The 17,548-nt window shown below is 42.4% G+C and overlaps 1 protein-coding gene across 5 annotated transcripts in view; it reads left to right on the top strand.

Moving 5' to 3' along the window:
• Window positions 1–464: 464 nt before the first annotated feature.
• Window positions 465–17,548, top strand: part of FAM189A1 (family with sequence similarity 189 member A1) — a 489,776-nt gene continuing 472,692 nt past the window's right edge. For all 5 annotated transcript variants that reach the window (XM_032835966.1, XM_032835968.1, XM_032835967.1 and 2 more), the window contains exon 1: window positions 465–698. In XM_032835966.1, the coding sequence (XP_032691857.1) occupies window positions 480–698 (219 nt within the window). In that variant the 5' untranslated portion in view covers window positions 465–479. The remainder of the gene's footprint in view (window positions 699–17,548) is intronic.

Genomic DNA, 17,548 nt, shown 5'->3' with positions numbered 1-17,548 from the left:
GTCCCGCGTGGCAGGCGAGAGCACCGAGGCCGGGCCGCGGGGACTGCACCTGCACCCGCCCGCTCCCGGTTCGCGCTCCGGCCCCGGCCCCAGCCCGGCGCGCGGCGGTGGGGCTCGCGCCCGGGGACGGCGGCGGCTCGCCCCCGGCACGCGGTAGCTCGCGCCCGCGCTCGGGCGGGGAACGCGCGGGGCGGGCGGGAGAGGGCGCAGCGCTGCGCGGCCGGCGGCGGGCGGGCAGCCCTGCGGAGCGGCGGCGGCGGCATGGGCGCGGGCACGGGCAGGGGCAGCCGGTGTCCGGCTTCCCGCCCGGCCCGGCCCGCTCCCGGCGCGCGGCCGCCGCAGCGCCCGCGACCCGCGGGAAGGCCGTCCCCTCGCCCGGCGCAACTTGCCTCGGACCCTCTGTGAGGAGAGGCAGCGGCGGCGGCGGCGCGCGCCGGGGCCGGGCGGGAGCGGGGCGAGGCGTGCGGGCGCCCGGCGCGATGCCTCGGGCCGGCGGTCCCCGCGCGCCGCGCCCCGCCGCGCTGCCCCGCAGCCTGTCCCGCTTGCGCGAGTGCCCGGGCCGCTCCCGCATCGTGCTGGCGCTCGGGGCCACGCAGATGGCGCTCGGATGCCTCATCGTGGCCGTCAGCTTCGCCGCGCTGGCGCTCACCACCTCGGCCCGCGTCCGCCACTCCTGCCCCTTCTGGGCCGGCTTCTCGGTGAGTGTCTGCGGCAGGGCGGGGAGGTGCGCCGGGCCCCAGGGCTGCAGCCCGCCCGGGACGGCACCGCGGGCTCCAAGTTCGGGGCGCGAACGCCGGGGCCGAGCTGCTGCAGCGCGGGGTGCAGTTCAGAAAACTCCGGGCTGAATACTCCGGGGACCTTACTCACCGCTCTCAGAGCATCGCTTTCCCTTTCCTATAGCGCTGATCCCCGAGTTACTTTTCTTGGAGGAAACCGAAGCCAGGCTCCCGCCCTCCGCCGAGCCTGCAGCGTCCCGGGGGACCGCCGGCTGAGGGGTGGGCAGCGGGTGCGCGTCCGGCCGCTGGGTCTGCACTGGGCCCTCAGGGACTCTGCGCGCTGGGGACCCGCGACTCGCCCTGGCCCGGCTCGGTACAGACTTAGCAGCCAGGAGGCCCTGACCGAGGCGGGGACGAGGGCCCGGATTCGGGTGCGGGGCTGCGACTCCGCGCGCGTGTCGCCTGCGCGGCGGCGGGAACTAGGGGCTGGGGCCACCGGGCGCGTCGGATCCTGCTGTGGGTCAGCCCCGGCGCGGACCGGCCGGTCCCCCTGCGGCCACTTCCAGACTTGGCGTCGTGGACTTGGCATTTCCCGCGTGCGTCCGGAAAGGTTTGTGCGCGGCGGGACTGGGCAGGAGACCCGAAATCCGCGTCCGGGGGCGAGTTTTCTGAGCTCCACACCTCAACGGTGACCGATTTTCAGGCTGTTGACCCTCAAATTAGAGAAGCCAGGGACTAACAAGCCTCCGTAGGAGAAAGCCACCGGGAGATCTCTCTTACATGGAAGCGACTGTCCCCAAGAATTAATTGGGGGGGGGGGATTTGTAGTCTTTTGATGAAAGTTGTGCTTTCCTTATATTGATAAAGAGTGGACATATGGAAACGGAAAAAATACATGGAGAGCAGACATTTATAAAGAGAAGCACTTGTTCTGAGAAGTCCTGACATCTGTAACTACATTTGGTTTATGGTGCTGAAGTACATCTTACAGGCTTAAACTGTTAACTCAGTATGTTTTAATTCCTTTTCCAGAAATCCAAACTAAGCCCTTGTAATGAATGTTTGGTGTTTGTTCTTGAATGTTGAAATTTAGTAATTCTGTCCAGCTTTGGTTTTTCACGTTGTTGTTCTTTTGTAATGGCCTCTGTTGTCCAAGCCCATTGCATGGCTTTTGAAATGAGATCTGAAACTGATTCTGTGACACCCTGATCCATACAGGTGCGGTCCTTCATCCTAATGGGGGTATTAATTTCCAAAGCTTATTTCAGACCATGGGTGAGTCTTGGAGAGCTGATTAGGAACAACAGTATGTGTGGCCACAGCTCCGGGTGTTTAAATCAGAGAGAGGACATTTGAGGCAGGAACGGGGGAGCCATGATTCAAATGGACCACTATATATAGTTTTCACACATCTGTTGCTCAGTTTTTAGCATTATTTAATATGCATTATTTTCATGTCATCTGTTTTGTGGGCACTGATGTTTATGTCTGCTGGAACCAGCCTACAGGTGGCAGACTGGTAAATTAGCTTCACTTCCTGGCTCCTCCCTGAACCTGCCTTTCTACCATTTAGCCTTAGCTATGATTTTTGGTACTCCCCAAAGGCATTGAAAAACAGCTGCCTTTTAACAATAAACCTAAAAGGGAAGACATTACCTCCACACAGTAGAAAAACTGTGTGAAAAATATACATTGACTCCATTTTAGTTTGAAGGGGTAAACTGCAAAACAGTAATTCACTTTTCATTTTCAGCGTTATTCCTTTCAACAAGTGTAACCTATGAGTTTTAACGTCCCCCGATTCAGAGTAATTCTGCCAATATCTGGTATGTGCAGGCGTTCCTCTAGGGTCTGGGGACAACAATGGACATAACAAATTCTGCTTATGTTTTTGAGATTTTAGGGTAACTTCTCTATTTCCTACTCTATCCCCTTATATCCACTTTCTCGTTGCCATGTTTTCTTTCTTCAAACTTAATCTGCCACAGCACCTTTATAATTCTTTTAATACAGAATATACACCATTTTTCACATCCTGACTTTGCCCTCTGCAGAAATGGTGGTTGGTTCCTGTTATGTTGGGACACGTTTGCATGTTAGCTTGGCTGTGGGTGGTAACGTTGGCCCTTTCCCATATATATATACCTGTCCCCTAAGACCTGGAAACTGGCCCGCAAGGATATTTTTCGTTTCAGAATGGTGACTCGGGTCTCTGGCTTTATTCTGAAATCTACCCTATGGGGTTATGGCCACATTCTAGCTTCGCTGCATCTTCTGTAATGAAATGTGAGGGCTCTAACAATCTCTAGATTTCTAGGCCTTCTCTGGGGTTTGTTCATAGCAAAGAATCACTGTAAAAATAACTCCTCTCTACTGAAGAGAAAATAATGCAAATGAAAAAGAGCTCACATTTTTTGAACACGTACTTTGTGCCAGATGTTAAACTGTTTTATGCAGTGGGATAGCACATTTAATCTGTGGCCCTTGGTGCCCACACTCTTGTGTGGATCCCTCCACTTGAATTTGGACTGGGTTTCCTACTTGCCTTGGCCAGTAGAATCCTGAGGACCAGAGGCAGTCTCAGGCCTGGGCCTAAGCCGTAAGAAGTCTTGGTAGCTTCTGCTGGGAACATTGAGATGGAGGGGGAGTAAGTAACTTGCTGTATTAGACAGGGTTCTCCAGAGAAAGAACCAATAGCTTGCTCATTCATCCGTTCATTCATTTACTCGAGGCTAACATGGAAGCCAAGAGATCCCATGATTTTGCCATCTCCAAGCTGGAGAACCAGGGAAACTGGTGATATAATTCAGTCTGAATCCAAAGGGCTAAGAACCAAGGGGCCAATTGTGTAATTCCCGGTGGGAGTCTGAAAGTCTGAGAACCAGGAGTGGTGGTGTTGGGTCCGTTATCTAAGGAACGAGACTGAGACAAAGTGAAAGTTATGCAAAGCCTTATTATATGCCAAGCATTAGAAGTTAGACTGACCGGCCAGGGGAATGAGACTGAGACAAAGTGAAAGTTATGTAAAGTTTTATTCTATGCCAAGCATTAGAAATCAGACTGACCAGCCAGGGCCGCCTCTGAAGAGAGCGATGCCCCTTGGTCTTGCAGGCTAGTTTTATAGGGCACAACCGCAGACATCTACATATGTGGCTTTGGCTGATTGGTTGTCTCCTACCTATGTGTTTTAGTAACGGTTATCCGGATCCGATACTAGTAACTGCTGAGGCGTTTATTAAACAACAAAATGGCCTTGTTTTAGGTATGTGTTTTAGCAATGGTTACCCAGAACCGGTATCAGTAACTGCTGAGGCATTTATTAAACAACAAAATGGCTACCTAGGCAACAGGGAGTCACTATGGCTAAGTAGGTCCAGGCAGGCCCTAGGGGTATAACAGGTTTTAACGTTAAATTGGCCCTATCAGTGGTATCTCAAGGCAGGAGAAGATAGATGTCCCAGCTTAGTTGGAGGGTGCAAATTCACCCTTCCTCTGCCTTTTTTTCAATCCAGGCCCTCAAAGGACTGGATGATGCCTGTTCTCCTTGGTGAGGGCAGTCTTCTTTATTCAGTTTACTGATGCAAATGCTAACCTCCTCCAGAGGTATCCTCCCAGAAACACCCAGAAGTTATGTTTTACCAGCTCTCTGGGCATCCTCTCGCCCAGTCAAGTGGACACATGAAATTAACCATCACACTTGCTCAAGGTTGCCCAGCTAAACAGCTACGGTCAGGTTTGTAGTTGGTTGCTCTGACCCCAGAGGCCATACTTCTAGCCCTTAGACTTAAACTGTCCCCCTTAAGCAGAGGCAAAAAGGATAGAATAAGGCACCATAGTCAAGAATCAAATGTAAATCTCCTCAAGGAGGTCATACCCCTGTTTTTTTAAGGAAAAACACAAAACGTGCATGCAGAGGTGAACATTCAAGAAAAACATGGAGAGGCGTTGCCTTTGGGAAGGATATGTAAGGTTCAGGGAGCACCTTGGCCAAGTTGAAGATAGGCAGGGAGTGGAAGTGGTGGGAGGGGTTGGGGGGCAGCAGGTCTGGCCAGAGGGAGCAGTTGCTATTTTAGCATCCAAAGACCACCTTCAAATGGTGTTGCTGCCTGGGTCCTTGCCACCCAGCTAGGAGCTGGGAGGTGGATTGGTCTCCCTCGTGGATGAATGCCTGGTGCATTTTGAGAGATGACCATCTGTATGAACAGTTTAGGAGCCTCATGGAGCTAGGTCTTGAATAGTTGTCCTTTAGCAGAGCAGCTTTCTTATGTTTCTTTGAAAATTTTATAAGGCCCAGGACATCAGAGGCAAATTCACGTTGTGAATTATGCACATGACCATACATTGATGAAGACATAGTCATTGGGAGCCGACTGTGTGACTGCGTATTGTATGTGTGTGTATGTGTATTTTTTTTTTCTGTGATACCAACACTGTTGAATTTTTTCATACTTCAAAAGTAATATACTCTTGTTGCAATAACTGAAACATAGAAGTGTAACAAAGAAAACATGATAACAATGCCTCCATCTATCCCAATTCTGGACCCACTGTACCAGTGTTGGGTAATGGGATCCTTCCATGCTTCCTATAGAATCACAAAAGCATTAGAATTAATGTATATGTGTGGCATATGTTTCTTTGCTTTTAAAAAAATTTACAAAAAGATTACACCACAGACCATACTGCATGACTTTTTAAGTTTCGTATATAATAAATATTCCCAGCTGTAACCCATTATTATTATTATCCCCATTATTTGTAATGACTGCGTTAAAGTCCACAGTATGAATTATTACAATTTATTCAGTTATTCTCCTGTTGGGAATATTCCGATTGTATCCATTGTATCTACAAACATTGCTGCTTATCTAACCTGAGATGCTAGTACTTATGGGTTTTTTTTGTTTTGTTTTGTTTTGTTTTTTGAGCATAAATTCCCCAAGGTGAAATTGCTGGTCAAAGGGTATTCAAATTTAGAATTTTGTTGGGTATGGCTAGATTGATTTCCTTAGAAGATTGTAGTCATTCCTCCCCGCAGAAGCATTTCATAAGTGTGCTCTTTTGCGACCTTCTTACTAGCATAGGATGTTAGCAGTTCTTAACATTTTTATCCACTGGATAGGAGAAAAAAAGATATTTCCTTGTTTTCCTTTGATCTGCATTTCCATGGTTACTTTATTATATGTTGCAAGTATTTTCTTGCAACATCCGCACTTCTCATTTGGCTTAAATTTTGGCGTCTTGGCCATATAAAAGATTTAAGGACTTTTTATGTAGTCAAGTCTGTTCTTTTTCTCTTTTACAGTTTCTGGGTCCTTTTTTTCTGAGTTTAAGAGGGTCATCATTACAGAGGTCACACAAATATTTTTTTTAAACTTCCTTCTAATGTTCTCATTTTATTTTTTCCATTCAAATTTTATTTTATCCAGAATTGGTTTTGTATTTTGTAGGGAAAAAGGGCCTAACTTGATTTGCTTTCAGACAAATTTCCCATGTGGTTCAGTTTTGGGGCTCTCTTCAGTTTTATTCCTTTAATTGTCTATCATAGAGGCGATACCACATTATTTTGGTGCTAGTACTTCATGGTGGGTTTTGCTCTCTAGTAAAGCACGCCCCTCCAAACTTTGCTTTTTCAAAAAGGCCTTGGCCATTCTTCCATATGAACTTTAAATAGTCCGTGTCTAGTTGTTCTTTACCTTGGGATGTCTTTATTTCACATCTGTTTCTGAAGAGCATTTTCACTAGATACAGAATTCTGGGTTGACAATTCTTCCCTTTCAGCCTTGAAAAATAGTCCAATTCCAGCCATCCTCCATGTTTTCTGATGGAAATTCACGGTGTTTTAGATTGTTGTTGCCAGAGAAGGTGATGGATATTTTCTCCTATTATCTCCATTCTGCCATTATACTCGTCCAGTGAATTTGTATTCTATTTATTATCTTCTCACTTAAAAAAAAAAAATCCCATTTTGTTCTTCTTCAAACCTCCTATTTTTTCCTCTTAGTTTTTGGTTATAGTTTTTCACTCATATCCCAAAGTAGTGACCCTTACTTCCTGGAACATCTTTATTATCATTGTTTTAAAGTCTTTTTGTTTGAGAATTCCCAAATCTGTCATCGTTTTCCCATGGAAATTGACATTTTCCTGAATCTTGGCATGCTGAGTAGTTTGGGATTGTGTCCTAGACATATTGACTGCTGTGTTGTGAGTCCCTGGGTGTTGTTTGAATCACAAGGAGAATGTTGATGTTTTTGTTTTCACAACTTGTGACCAGCTTACTGTGGGTGGTGGTTCTGAGATCAGTTCAGTTTTCAAAGTGTCTGCTGTCCTGTTCACATCTGTCCTGCACGTGGGCCACCCAGTGGCTAATCTAGCTCTTGGATGGTGATCTACCCTGTAGGTCTGTTCCCCAAATTTGTGTTTACTGTTTAGGGTGGGTAGTACATACACCTGCATGACTTGGGGATGAGCTATGACTTCATAAATACATGTTAGGGATCTCTTTCCCTGGCTCCTCCTTCTTTGTGACCTGAGTGTTTTCTGTTTCCCTGGGGCTTCCCTTATCCAGTCCTCTGAGAGGGCTAGAGCTTTACCTTGCTTTGCTGCATCCTTCCTGTGTCTGCATTTGGGTAGGGGCCAGGCAGGAGGAGGACAGTTAGGGGATCAGCAACAAGGCTTAGCGTTGCCATCTTGGGACCAAGCTCTTACAATCAGAAAGGAAGATTCTCCTATGCTTTGCCTGCTCCTGTTGCTGCTATGGTATTGCTTGGAGGGCTGGGGTGTGGGAGAAAGAAGAGAATGAAATCCAAACAAGAGAACAATGGGGATTGCCTTACTGTCTTTTGGCATTGGGAAGCCCATTTCCAAATCCTTGAGCCAGAACTAGAGGGCTTCTGGGCTCTTTCTGTCTGCACGAATGCTCAATTTTGGGCTTCAAGCTGTGTTGAGTTTTGGCTCGGGGACACTGTGGAGGGAAAAATGATAAACTACTGCCAATTTGGTGGTACTTTGAATTATATTGTTCTTCTTCTGTCTGGCCGCTATTTTACTTTTCAGTGTTCAAGCTGTTTATTCTATGCATTAGATTAGGTCTTCTAGCTGCAATTGGTGGGAGACACAGGGTAATGTAGGCTTGCTTACTCTACCTGGAACTGGACCTCAACGTTTTTAATATGCTCACGATGTGAGTCAGACATCCTATATTCAGAGAATTGTCCTTTAAATACAAAGTCCACAGACACACAGTTTTGAATTTGCAAGAACTCTGGGAATATTGTACCTATGAGGAGTTTACTAGAGAATAAGCTTCAGAAAACTATAAAATGATTGGTGACGATTTTCACAAATTCTGGGGGTGAGAATTGACTGTTTTAACTATAAAGCTAAAACATGACAGTAGGGGGGCAAATTAATACATAAGCATTATGTGCTCTGATTATATAGAATTATACAGCTAAAAAAATAAGTGGCAGGAGATGAGGGGAGAGGAAGAGGAGAACAGAATATGCTCCTCATCACATCAGTTGAATTAGCCAGACGTAAGAACTATCTCTTGAAGCTGACAAAGCAGGGAGGAGAAGGTTATGTTTATTTAAGTTTAATTAAGACTATAAAGATTAATATCAAATGAATACTAGGGACTCAGATTGGTGGTTCTAGAAGAGCGAGGGAGGGAGGAAGAAGCGTTTGCTAGCTACTTGCATTATTGCTCATAGTTGGGAGGTGATAATATCCAAAAGCAGAGGTTACCAAGGGGGTTATACAAGGTACTGTAGAAAAGTAGTAACTAGAGATCGGGGCTCTCTCAGATCCTTCCTGCATACCTGAAGAAACACAGGGGGAGAGAACAAGCAAGCAGAGTCTGCAGCCCACATACCAAAAGACTTTGTGTGTGCGTGTAGGTGTTTTAAATGGAAGGTTAAAATATCTGCCAAAGCTGATGCTGCATATATAGACTGTATTAATATATGTAAATGGGCTTAATTAACCTAGTTTAAAAAACTTTTTTCAGGTTGGCTAACAAAGCAAGATCCAGAGATAGACCTAAAAATAAAAAAAAGCTAAAAGGCTAAAAATAAAAGAAAAGGTATACCAGGCGACTTCAAATAAAGGGAAAGCGGGTGGACAGACATGGTGAAATTCATATATTGTTCATGATACAATATAATGCCATCTTCATGTTTTGCTTCTCCTGATTAACATTTTAACAGTCTTGCTGCTCCTCTCCAAGGAAACTGTTTCTTTCTCTTATTCAGAAATTTTCATACTTCCTTTATTTTTTATTATATTTTTTAAAAAGATCTTATTTATTTATTTGACAGAGATAACAAGCAGGCAGAGAGGCAGGCAGAGAGAGAGGGGAAGAAGGCTTCCTGCTGAGCAGAGAGCCCGATGTGGGGCTTGATCCCAGGATCCTGGGATCATGACCTGAGCAAAGGCAGAGGCTTTAACCCACTGAGCCACCCAGGTGCCCTGTAATTCACCAATTATTAACTTTTATTTTGCCTTATTAGCTTTATCATTTCAGAACCCCCCCAAACTTCTGATTGACCGATTGATCCATGAGTAATGCATCCATCTACATATTTCTGAATCCCTTGCAAGTACATTGTACAAACCTCAGATCCCTTTGCCCCTAAATACTTCAGTGCATATTTCCTTGTAAGGGCATATCATAAACATGGAACAGTAGTAAAACTCAGGAAATTAACATGGACACAACATTGTTATCTATGGTCCACATTCAAATTTTGTCAATTGTCCCCAAAATGTTCCTTATAAATATCTCTCCCTGCCTACTGTCCAGTCTAGTGTTCAAGTTAGGAATTCAAAAGTCATACTTAGGTGGTTAACTTCTGTTTAGATTTCTTTTAAAGGATGACTGTTGAATTTTTCCCATGTTTTCAGTCGTATGTTTATATCATCCCTTGGTTTTTCTCCTTAAGTAATTCATATACTGAAGTATGCTGATAGATTTCCTAACACTGAAATATCCTTGGATTTCTGGAATAAACTTTATCACTTATTTTTTTAATATAGTGTTGGAATCCATGTGCTAATGTATTAAGATGTTTGCTTCTATAATCATACATAAAGTTGGTCTGGACTTTGTTCACACATTAGCATACACTATATTTAGTTTTGTTAAGTTGTGCTGGCTTTGTAATGTAAATTGGTGAGCTTTCCTTATTTTTCTGTGGATTAACATGGGAACGATCTGTTCTTTAAAAGTTAGCTCATCTGTAAAGTCTATAATTGACCATTTTAAGTGATAGATTCTCAATAACTATAATTGTCTTACATCTTGTTCTATTTAAGTTGTCTTCATCAAATTTTGACTTTTGGTTTTATTTCTTTTTTTCTACTTAAAAATTGTCACTGGATGTCTATTATAATCATTTCTAGTTCATTAATTTCCACTTTTTATCTTTATACATGCCTCCCTTGTTTTGTTTTATTTTCCTAGTTTGGTAGATTTGTGATATGTTACTGATATGTCAGTTATTCATATTTGACATATTCATTTTTTAATAATAAAAACAATTACAGTTAAATTTTTATTGAGTATAGGTATATTTGTAGCACATGGATTTCAATACAGAGTTCTCCCACTTACATTAATTTTTAGTTGTTTATAATTTTAATTTTGATTTTTTTCTTTGATTCTGGTGTTCTGTAAAATATTCTTTCTTAATTAGCAGATAGCTTTTTTTTTTTTTAAAGATTTTATTTATTTATTTGAGAAAGTGAGAGAGAGAGAGAGAGCACGAGAGAGCGGAAGGTCAGAGGGAGAAACAGACTCCCCGCTGAATGGGGAGCCCAATGCGACTGGATCCTGGGACTCCAGGATCATGACCTGGACCAAATGCAGACGCTTATCCAACGGATCCACCTAGGTGACCTGCACATAGTCTTTTTTGAGAGGTGGAGGTTGGATGTCATTGTTACTGTTTTCTTGTTTTACTTAATGATAGTCAATGTGGCTTACAAAGTTTCTTTTTTTTTTTTTTTAAATTTAGCAGTTTTGAAAATCAGTACATTGTTAATTTTTTCAAAGTTTAATCTTTTGGTCATTGTTTGATATGTTGCATTGTTTCACAGGTATGTTAAAGTCATCCCCTCTGTTTTATGGTTTACATTCTTGTATTTCTGTGACTTTGCTCTATGTTTTTTACCTTGATGTTTTGTGTGTGTATTTATGACTACACCTTATTTATTGATGATATCTTTTGTCATAATATAGTATACATCTTTGATCTGTTCTGAGCTATTGGTATTGGGGTCCATACTAGTTGATATTAATATCACCATGCCTGCCCTTTTTTTAAAAAAAGCCAACAACCTTAGAGACTTTCATTGTCCTTGTAATTTTTATAGTCAACATCTTTTCTTGATTGAGTTACATACTTGTCAGTTTCTTTGGTTACCATTGCTTCTTATATTCTGTTACTTCCTTGGGGTTTAAATTTCTTCTCTAGTCAAAGGTGTCTTTATTAATTCTTTCAGTGAAGGTTTATGAATGCCTATTTGTCTGAAAAATTCTGTTTCATTCTATCTTTTGAAAGACTGTTGGTGGGGGTGTAGTATTCTAAGTTGATGGTTGTTTTTCCTCAGTATTTTGAGGATGTCTTCTGGCCTCTGGTTTTGTAGAAATTTTGCCCTGAATCTGCTTATAAGAAATCTGCCTTTTCCAGGGTTGCTTTAGAGGTTATCTTTTTTTTTTTTTTTTAAGATTTTATTTATTTATTTGTCAGATAGACTGAGCACAGGCAGACAGAGGCAGGCAGAGGCAGAGGGAGAAGCAGGCTCCCTGCCAAGCAAGGAGCCCGACGTGGGACTCCATCCCAGGACGCTGGGATCATGACCTGAGCTGAAGGCAGCCGCTTAACCAACTGAGCCACCCAGGCATCCCTAGAAGTTATCTTTTTGATTTGATGGTCTGTACTTCCAACGAATGTGGATTTATGGCATGAATACCGTTCTAGAGGTAAGCTATTTGAGTCAGAAGACTGATCATGTCTTCCCATATGCATCTTGGATTCCTTCTATCCTGGCTTTCCCTTTTCTTCTTGTTCACATTGTCTAACTCTGTCTTTGTGTGCCAGTCTGAATAACTACCTTATGTTTCTTCCATTTCACAGGCTCTGTTTTTAGCTATTTCTTATCAGTTATTAAACCTGTCCTTTGAGATTCTCAAGGACTATATTTTTTATTTCTAAAGGTTTTATTTTGGTCTTTTCTAAATTTGCCTTTTCTCCTTCTGTCATAGAAGGAGGTTTTCTTAAGGTCTTGATTCTTGTATGTCTTTAGTAAATTTAAGCAAAAAATGATTTTATATACCTTCGCATTTGGTGTTTCCCTCAGTAGAAGTTTTGTGGACTACTCTCGTAGTCCTATAGAGAGGCTTTGGAAAACCTTTTCTCTCCCTCTCTTTCTTTCTTTCTTTCTTTCTTTCTTTCTTTCTTTCTTTCTTTTTTGCAGAACTTTGTTAGGTGCCAGATATCACCACCTGGGACCAACTTTTCTGTTAATTTATTTGCTTGAGAGTTCCTACATCATGCGCATGCCAGAAATTTATTGTTCATTCTTTGAGGGTGGTAGCCTTATGCTTTGGTTTCAGTTCTAGCTTTCCCTACCTCTTGTTGACCAGAGATCCTGACTTTCCTTCCAGCTTGGACATTAGCTAAGCCCTGGCCATCACAGCTGCCGCTCTGCACCCTTTACCTCCGTTACACTCAACGTGAAACATTTTGCCTCATGTTAGTAGAATCATGTAATATATGTATTTTTCATTTGGCTTATTCTACTCAGCATAATTTCCACAAGGTTCCTACATGTCTTGGCATGTGACAGAATTTCCTTTCTTTTTAAGGCTGAATAATATTCTGCTGTATATATGTACCACATTCTGCTTAGCCATTCACCCTTCAGTGGACCCTTTGGTTGCTTCTACCTCTTGGCTCCCATGAATAATACTATATATGTGGCTGTATAAATATCTGTCCTCAAGTTGATTTTTGTTCCATTCTTCAACCCTCCTCTCCTCTGCTTCCCCCTTCTTCTGGTGGTTATATTTTCATCTTGGACAATCTACTTCAATCTGAATTTTCTTTAAAAAAAAAAGATTTATTTTTTTAAATGTTTTTATTTTTTATAAACATATAATGTATTTTTAGCCCCAGGGGTACAGGTCTGTGAATTGCTAGATTTACACACTTCACAGCACTCACCATAGCCCATACCCTCCCCAATGTCCATAACCCCACCACCCTCTCTGACCCCCCTCCACCCAGCAACCCTCAGTTTGTTTTGTGAGATTAAGAGTCTCTGATGGTTTGTCTCCCTCCAAATCCCATCTTGTTTCATTTATTCTTTTCCTACCCCCAAGCCCCCCACGTTGCATTTCCACTTCCTCATATCAGGGAGATCATCATATGAGAGTTGTCTTTCTCTGATTGACTTATTTCGCTAAGTGTAATACCTTCTAGTTCCATCCACGTCATTGCAAATGGCAAGATTTCATTTCTTTTGATGGCTGCATAGTATTCCATTGTATATATATACCACATCTTCTTTATCCATTCATCTGTTGATGGACATCTAGGTTCTTTCCTTAGTTTGGCTATTGTGGACTTTGCTGCTATAAACATTTGGGTGCATGTGCCCCTTTGGATCACTACATTTGTATCTTTAAGGTAAATACCCAGTAGTGCAATTGCTGGGTCATAGGGTAGCTCTATTTTCAACTTTTTGAGGAACCTCCATGCTGTTTTCCAGAGTGGTTGCACCAGCTTGCATTTCCACCAACAGTGTAGGAGGGTTCCCCTTTCTCCACATCCTCGCCAACATCTGTCATTTCCTGACTTGTTAATTTTAACCATTCTGACTGGTGTGAAGTGGTATCTCATTATGGTTTTGATTTGTATTTCCCTGATGTGGAGCACTTTTTCATGTGTCTGTTGGCCATCTGGATATCTTCTTTGCAGAAATGTCTGTTCATGTCCTCTGCCCATTTCTTGATTGGATTATTTGTTCTTTGGGTGTTGAGTTTGCTAAGCTCTTTATAGATTTTTGGATACTAGCCCTTTATCTGACATGTCATTTGCAAATATCTTCTCCCGTTCTGTCAGTTGTCTTTTGGTTTTGTTAACTGTTTCCTTTACTGTGCAAAAGCTTTTGATCTTGATGAAATCCCAATAGTTCATTTTTGCCCTTGCTTCCCTTGCCTTTGGCAATGTTCCTAGGAAGAAGGTGCTGCGGCTGAAGTCAGAGGTTGCTGCCTGTGTTCTCCTCAAGGATTTTGATGGATTCCTTTCTCACATTGGGGTCCTTCATCCATTTTGAGTCTATTTTTGTGTGTGGCATAAGGAAATGGTCCAGTTTCATTTTTCTGCATGTGGCTGTCCAATTTTCCCAACACCATTTGTTGAAGAGGCTGTCTTTTTCCCATTGGGCATTCTTTCCTGCTTTGTGGAAGATTATTTGGCCATAGAGTTGAGGGTCTATTTTTGGGCTCTCTATTCTGTTCCATTGATCTATGTGTCTGTTTTTGTGCCAGTACCATACTGTCTTGATAATGACAGCTTTGTAATAGAGCTTAAAGTCCGGAATTGTGATGCCACCAACTTTGGCTTTCTTTTTCAATATTCCTTTGGCTATTCGAGGTCTTTTCTGGTTCCATATAAATTTTAGGATTATTTGTTCCATTTCCTTGAAAAAAATGGATGGGATTTTGATAGGGATTGCATTAAATGTGTAGATTGCTTAGGTAGCATAGACATTTTCACAATACTTCAATCTGAATTTTCATTTTTTAAAAAAAAGATTTCATTAAAAAAAAAAAGATTTTATTTATTTATTTGACAGAGATCACAAGCAGGCAGAGAGAGAGGGGGAAATAGGCTCCCTGCTGAGCAGAGAGCCCGATGCAGGGCCCGATCCCAGGACCCTGGAATCATGACCTGAGCCGAAGGCAGAGGCTTTAACCCACTGAACCACCCAAATTAAAAAGATTTAATTTTTTTTTTAAAATTATTACCTACACCCAATGTAGGGCTCAAACTCACAACCTTGAGATCAAGATTTGCATGTTTTAAGACTGAGCCAGCCAGGTGTCCCATCAGTCTGAATTTTTTTTAAGAAAATTTATTTATTTGAGAAAGAGAGAGGGGCAGCAGCAGAGGGAGCAGCAGAGGGAGAGAGAAACTCAAGCAGACTCTGAACTAAGCATGGAGCATGAGGCGGGGCTCGATCCCACGACTCTAAGATCATGACCTGACCCCACAACCTGACCTGAAACTAAGAGTCAGATGCTTAACTGACTACACTACCCATACACCCCCAAACTGAATTTTCTAATAGCCTACCAAATGAAATGATTGATATGATACTATCCTTTTCTTTCAGGCTGAATGGTTTCTTCACCCCTTCCTGCCCCTCACTTCCACCAGCTCCTACCCCCTGCCCAGCAGCCCCTCAGGAAGAAATCTCTGGAACCTTTTTCTGTCCCTGGTTCAATCTGAAAAGCTAGTTCTGAAGGAAATAGATTTTGAACATTATATAAAATATATTCTTTGAATGTATGAGAGAGAATATTTTTTTGCTTCATGGTTCAGTCTTTTATTGGGGAATTTTGAATTTGAATCTTGAAAAGGTCAAAAAAGTACTCTTTTATTGAAGAGTAAAGAAAATGTAATAAAGCCCATGATGGTTTCTTAGACTACTTGATATTGTTGTTGATGAATTCAAACCATGTGTGAGGTGCTTGATCCTCACAGAGCTGATGTCAGGGTGAGAGCAACAGGAGAGATGTTGATAGATGCAGAAAGCTAGGGCAGGGCTTCCTCTCTGCCCCCAGCACCCTATCCTCCTTGGTTCTCCACAGGCACCTGCTGCTGAGAACATTGCCTGATGAAGGGAAGACCCCCTCAGTCCTTGGAGAAGCCCTTCTTCCTGGGGCAGTATGTGTATAAATGGATCCTGTTAGCTTTTCTGGAGTCTCTGTAGGTGTCCCTGCCCATGTGCCCATCTGGGGTAGCCCCGGGGCCCTTTCTTTGAGACACCAGGTATAGTTTATTTTTTCTTCTTTTTTTAAAAAATTTATTTTATTTTTTCAGTGTTCTAAGATTCATTGTTTATGCACCACACCCAATGCTTCATGCACTACGTGCCCTCCTTAATGCCCACCACCAGACTAAATGCAGAACCCGAATTCTGTTTCTGCATTTAGGCACTTTAACTGACCTGACATTGATATCATGTTTTGGAATTATAATTTCAATTTATAATCATGGCTTGCTTTTATCTTCTCTACATTTAACTGGTGACAAGAACATTGTATTTTCCTTAACAGGTATAGTATAGTGAAGTGGACAGTAATTTAAGGGGCCTACAGGAATTGAGGATACTGACATTTTGGAGGGGGCGGCGTTCAGTCAAGTACCCAGGCAGGGTGTGGCAAATGTAAACAAATGACATCTTTTTTATCAGCAGCTACTAGAGACTATGATTCAATTATCTACCACCTAGGCATGCAGTTTAATTGTTCTAAAATAATTCCTTCAAATTTAAGCACCTTCTTTTATAGAGAAAAACAAAAAATGTGAAGTTCATGAAAAAGTGAATTTTTATTTGAAAAATACTGATGTTATCTAATTATGAGTGAAGTGTTGGCTTCTCATCCATGATGAGAAATTACAGATAATGGCTTTGATAGTGACTTTGGGTGGTGATTTTAAAATGGAGATTTGGAACCCTCAGCAAAATTTGAAAGGACTATGATAATGACACCTACTTAACATGTTAATAAGCTACTGAGCCACAAAGAGCATATACTCATCAGAATCACCTGATTTAAGAAAAACACATACTTTTTTTTTTCAGTTACATCCCACAGAGTTCTTTTCAGCTGTTCACAAAGGGACACTCACTACCTTTTTAGACACTGATTTTTGACCCAGTCTCAGAGAAAGCCAAAGGAACACAGCATCTGCTTTTCACCTGCCAATTTATAAAATTCAGCATCCGTGTCCTCTCTCCATGCCCGCCATTGCCTTTTGGTGCCACGAGATGGGGGTGAGGCTCAGTGTCCACTCTTTTTTTCCTTGAAAGGAAATAACTCCTAAGAAGTGGATTAATGGAGGCTTAGGTCTGTTGTAACTGATGGTAAATAGCTTCTCTGGAGATTGACTTTCTCTTTGAAAAAAAATAGTATATGTTTATATATATATATATATATATATATATATCCATGATACTTTATTATTATTTTTTTTGTTACCCTGTAATCAATAAAAACAACAAAAACCCAAAAGAAAACAAAGGGCTGGGAACCCCTTGAGCAAGGCACTGCCCAGGGACTTCAAGAGTTCTACCAGTGGCCTTCAGGGGTAGTCCAGATGGCGCCTCTCAGGTGAAGGGAATGGAATCAGAGTTTAGGAGAAGAGAAACAATGTTTCTGTGTGGAGAAACAGCCTTGGCAGTGCATGTTCTCTTGAAAGCACCCATTCCTCTCTCACTGTTTTATGATGGTGATGTTGATTCTGATGGTGATGACAAAAGTATTAACTATCGAATTTTGTGAAAACTGCGATTCAGATAGCATGGAAGGGTACAGACTGAAATGCAGAAGATCCATCCCTCAGCTCCTGCCTTCCCCATTCCTCGAAGTTAAATATTTTCAACTTTTCTATTGTTATTTCTTTCGGTGGCAGGCACACCTTATCTTCCTGTTTAATGACAGTGGAGAGAGGTCTAATGTCTATCTGGCTTATTCACTTTTGTTGGCGATATACCCAGTTTTTCCCTTCTGGGAGCTTCTAGGGACTACTCTT

The sequence above is a fragment of the Lontra canadensis genome, unplaced genomic scaffold (assembly GCF_010015895.1).
Source record: "Lontra canadensis isolate GAN:19392208 unplaced genomic scaffold, GSC_riverotter_1.0 scaffold89, whole genome shotgun sequence".
Taxonomy (NCBI): Eukaryota; Metazoa; Chordata; class Mammalia; order Carnivora; family Mustelidae; genus Lontra; species Lontra canadensis.
The sequence above is the reverse complement of the archived record's forward strand: the minus strand, read 5'-3'. Positions and strand labels throughout refer to the sequence as shown.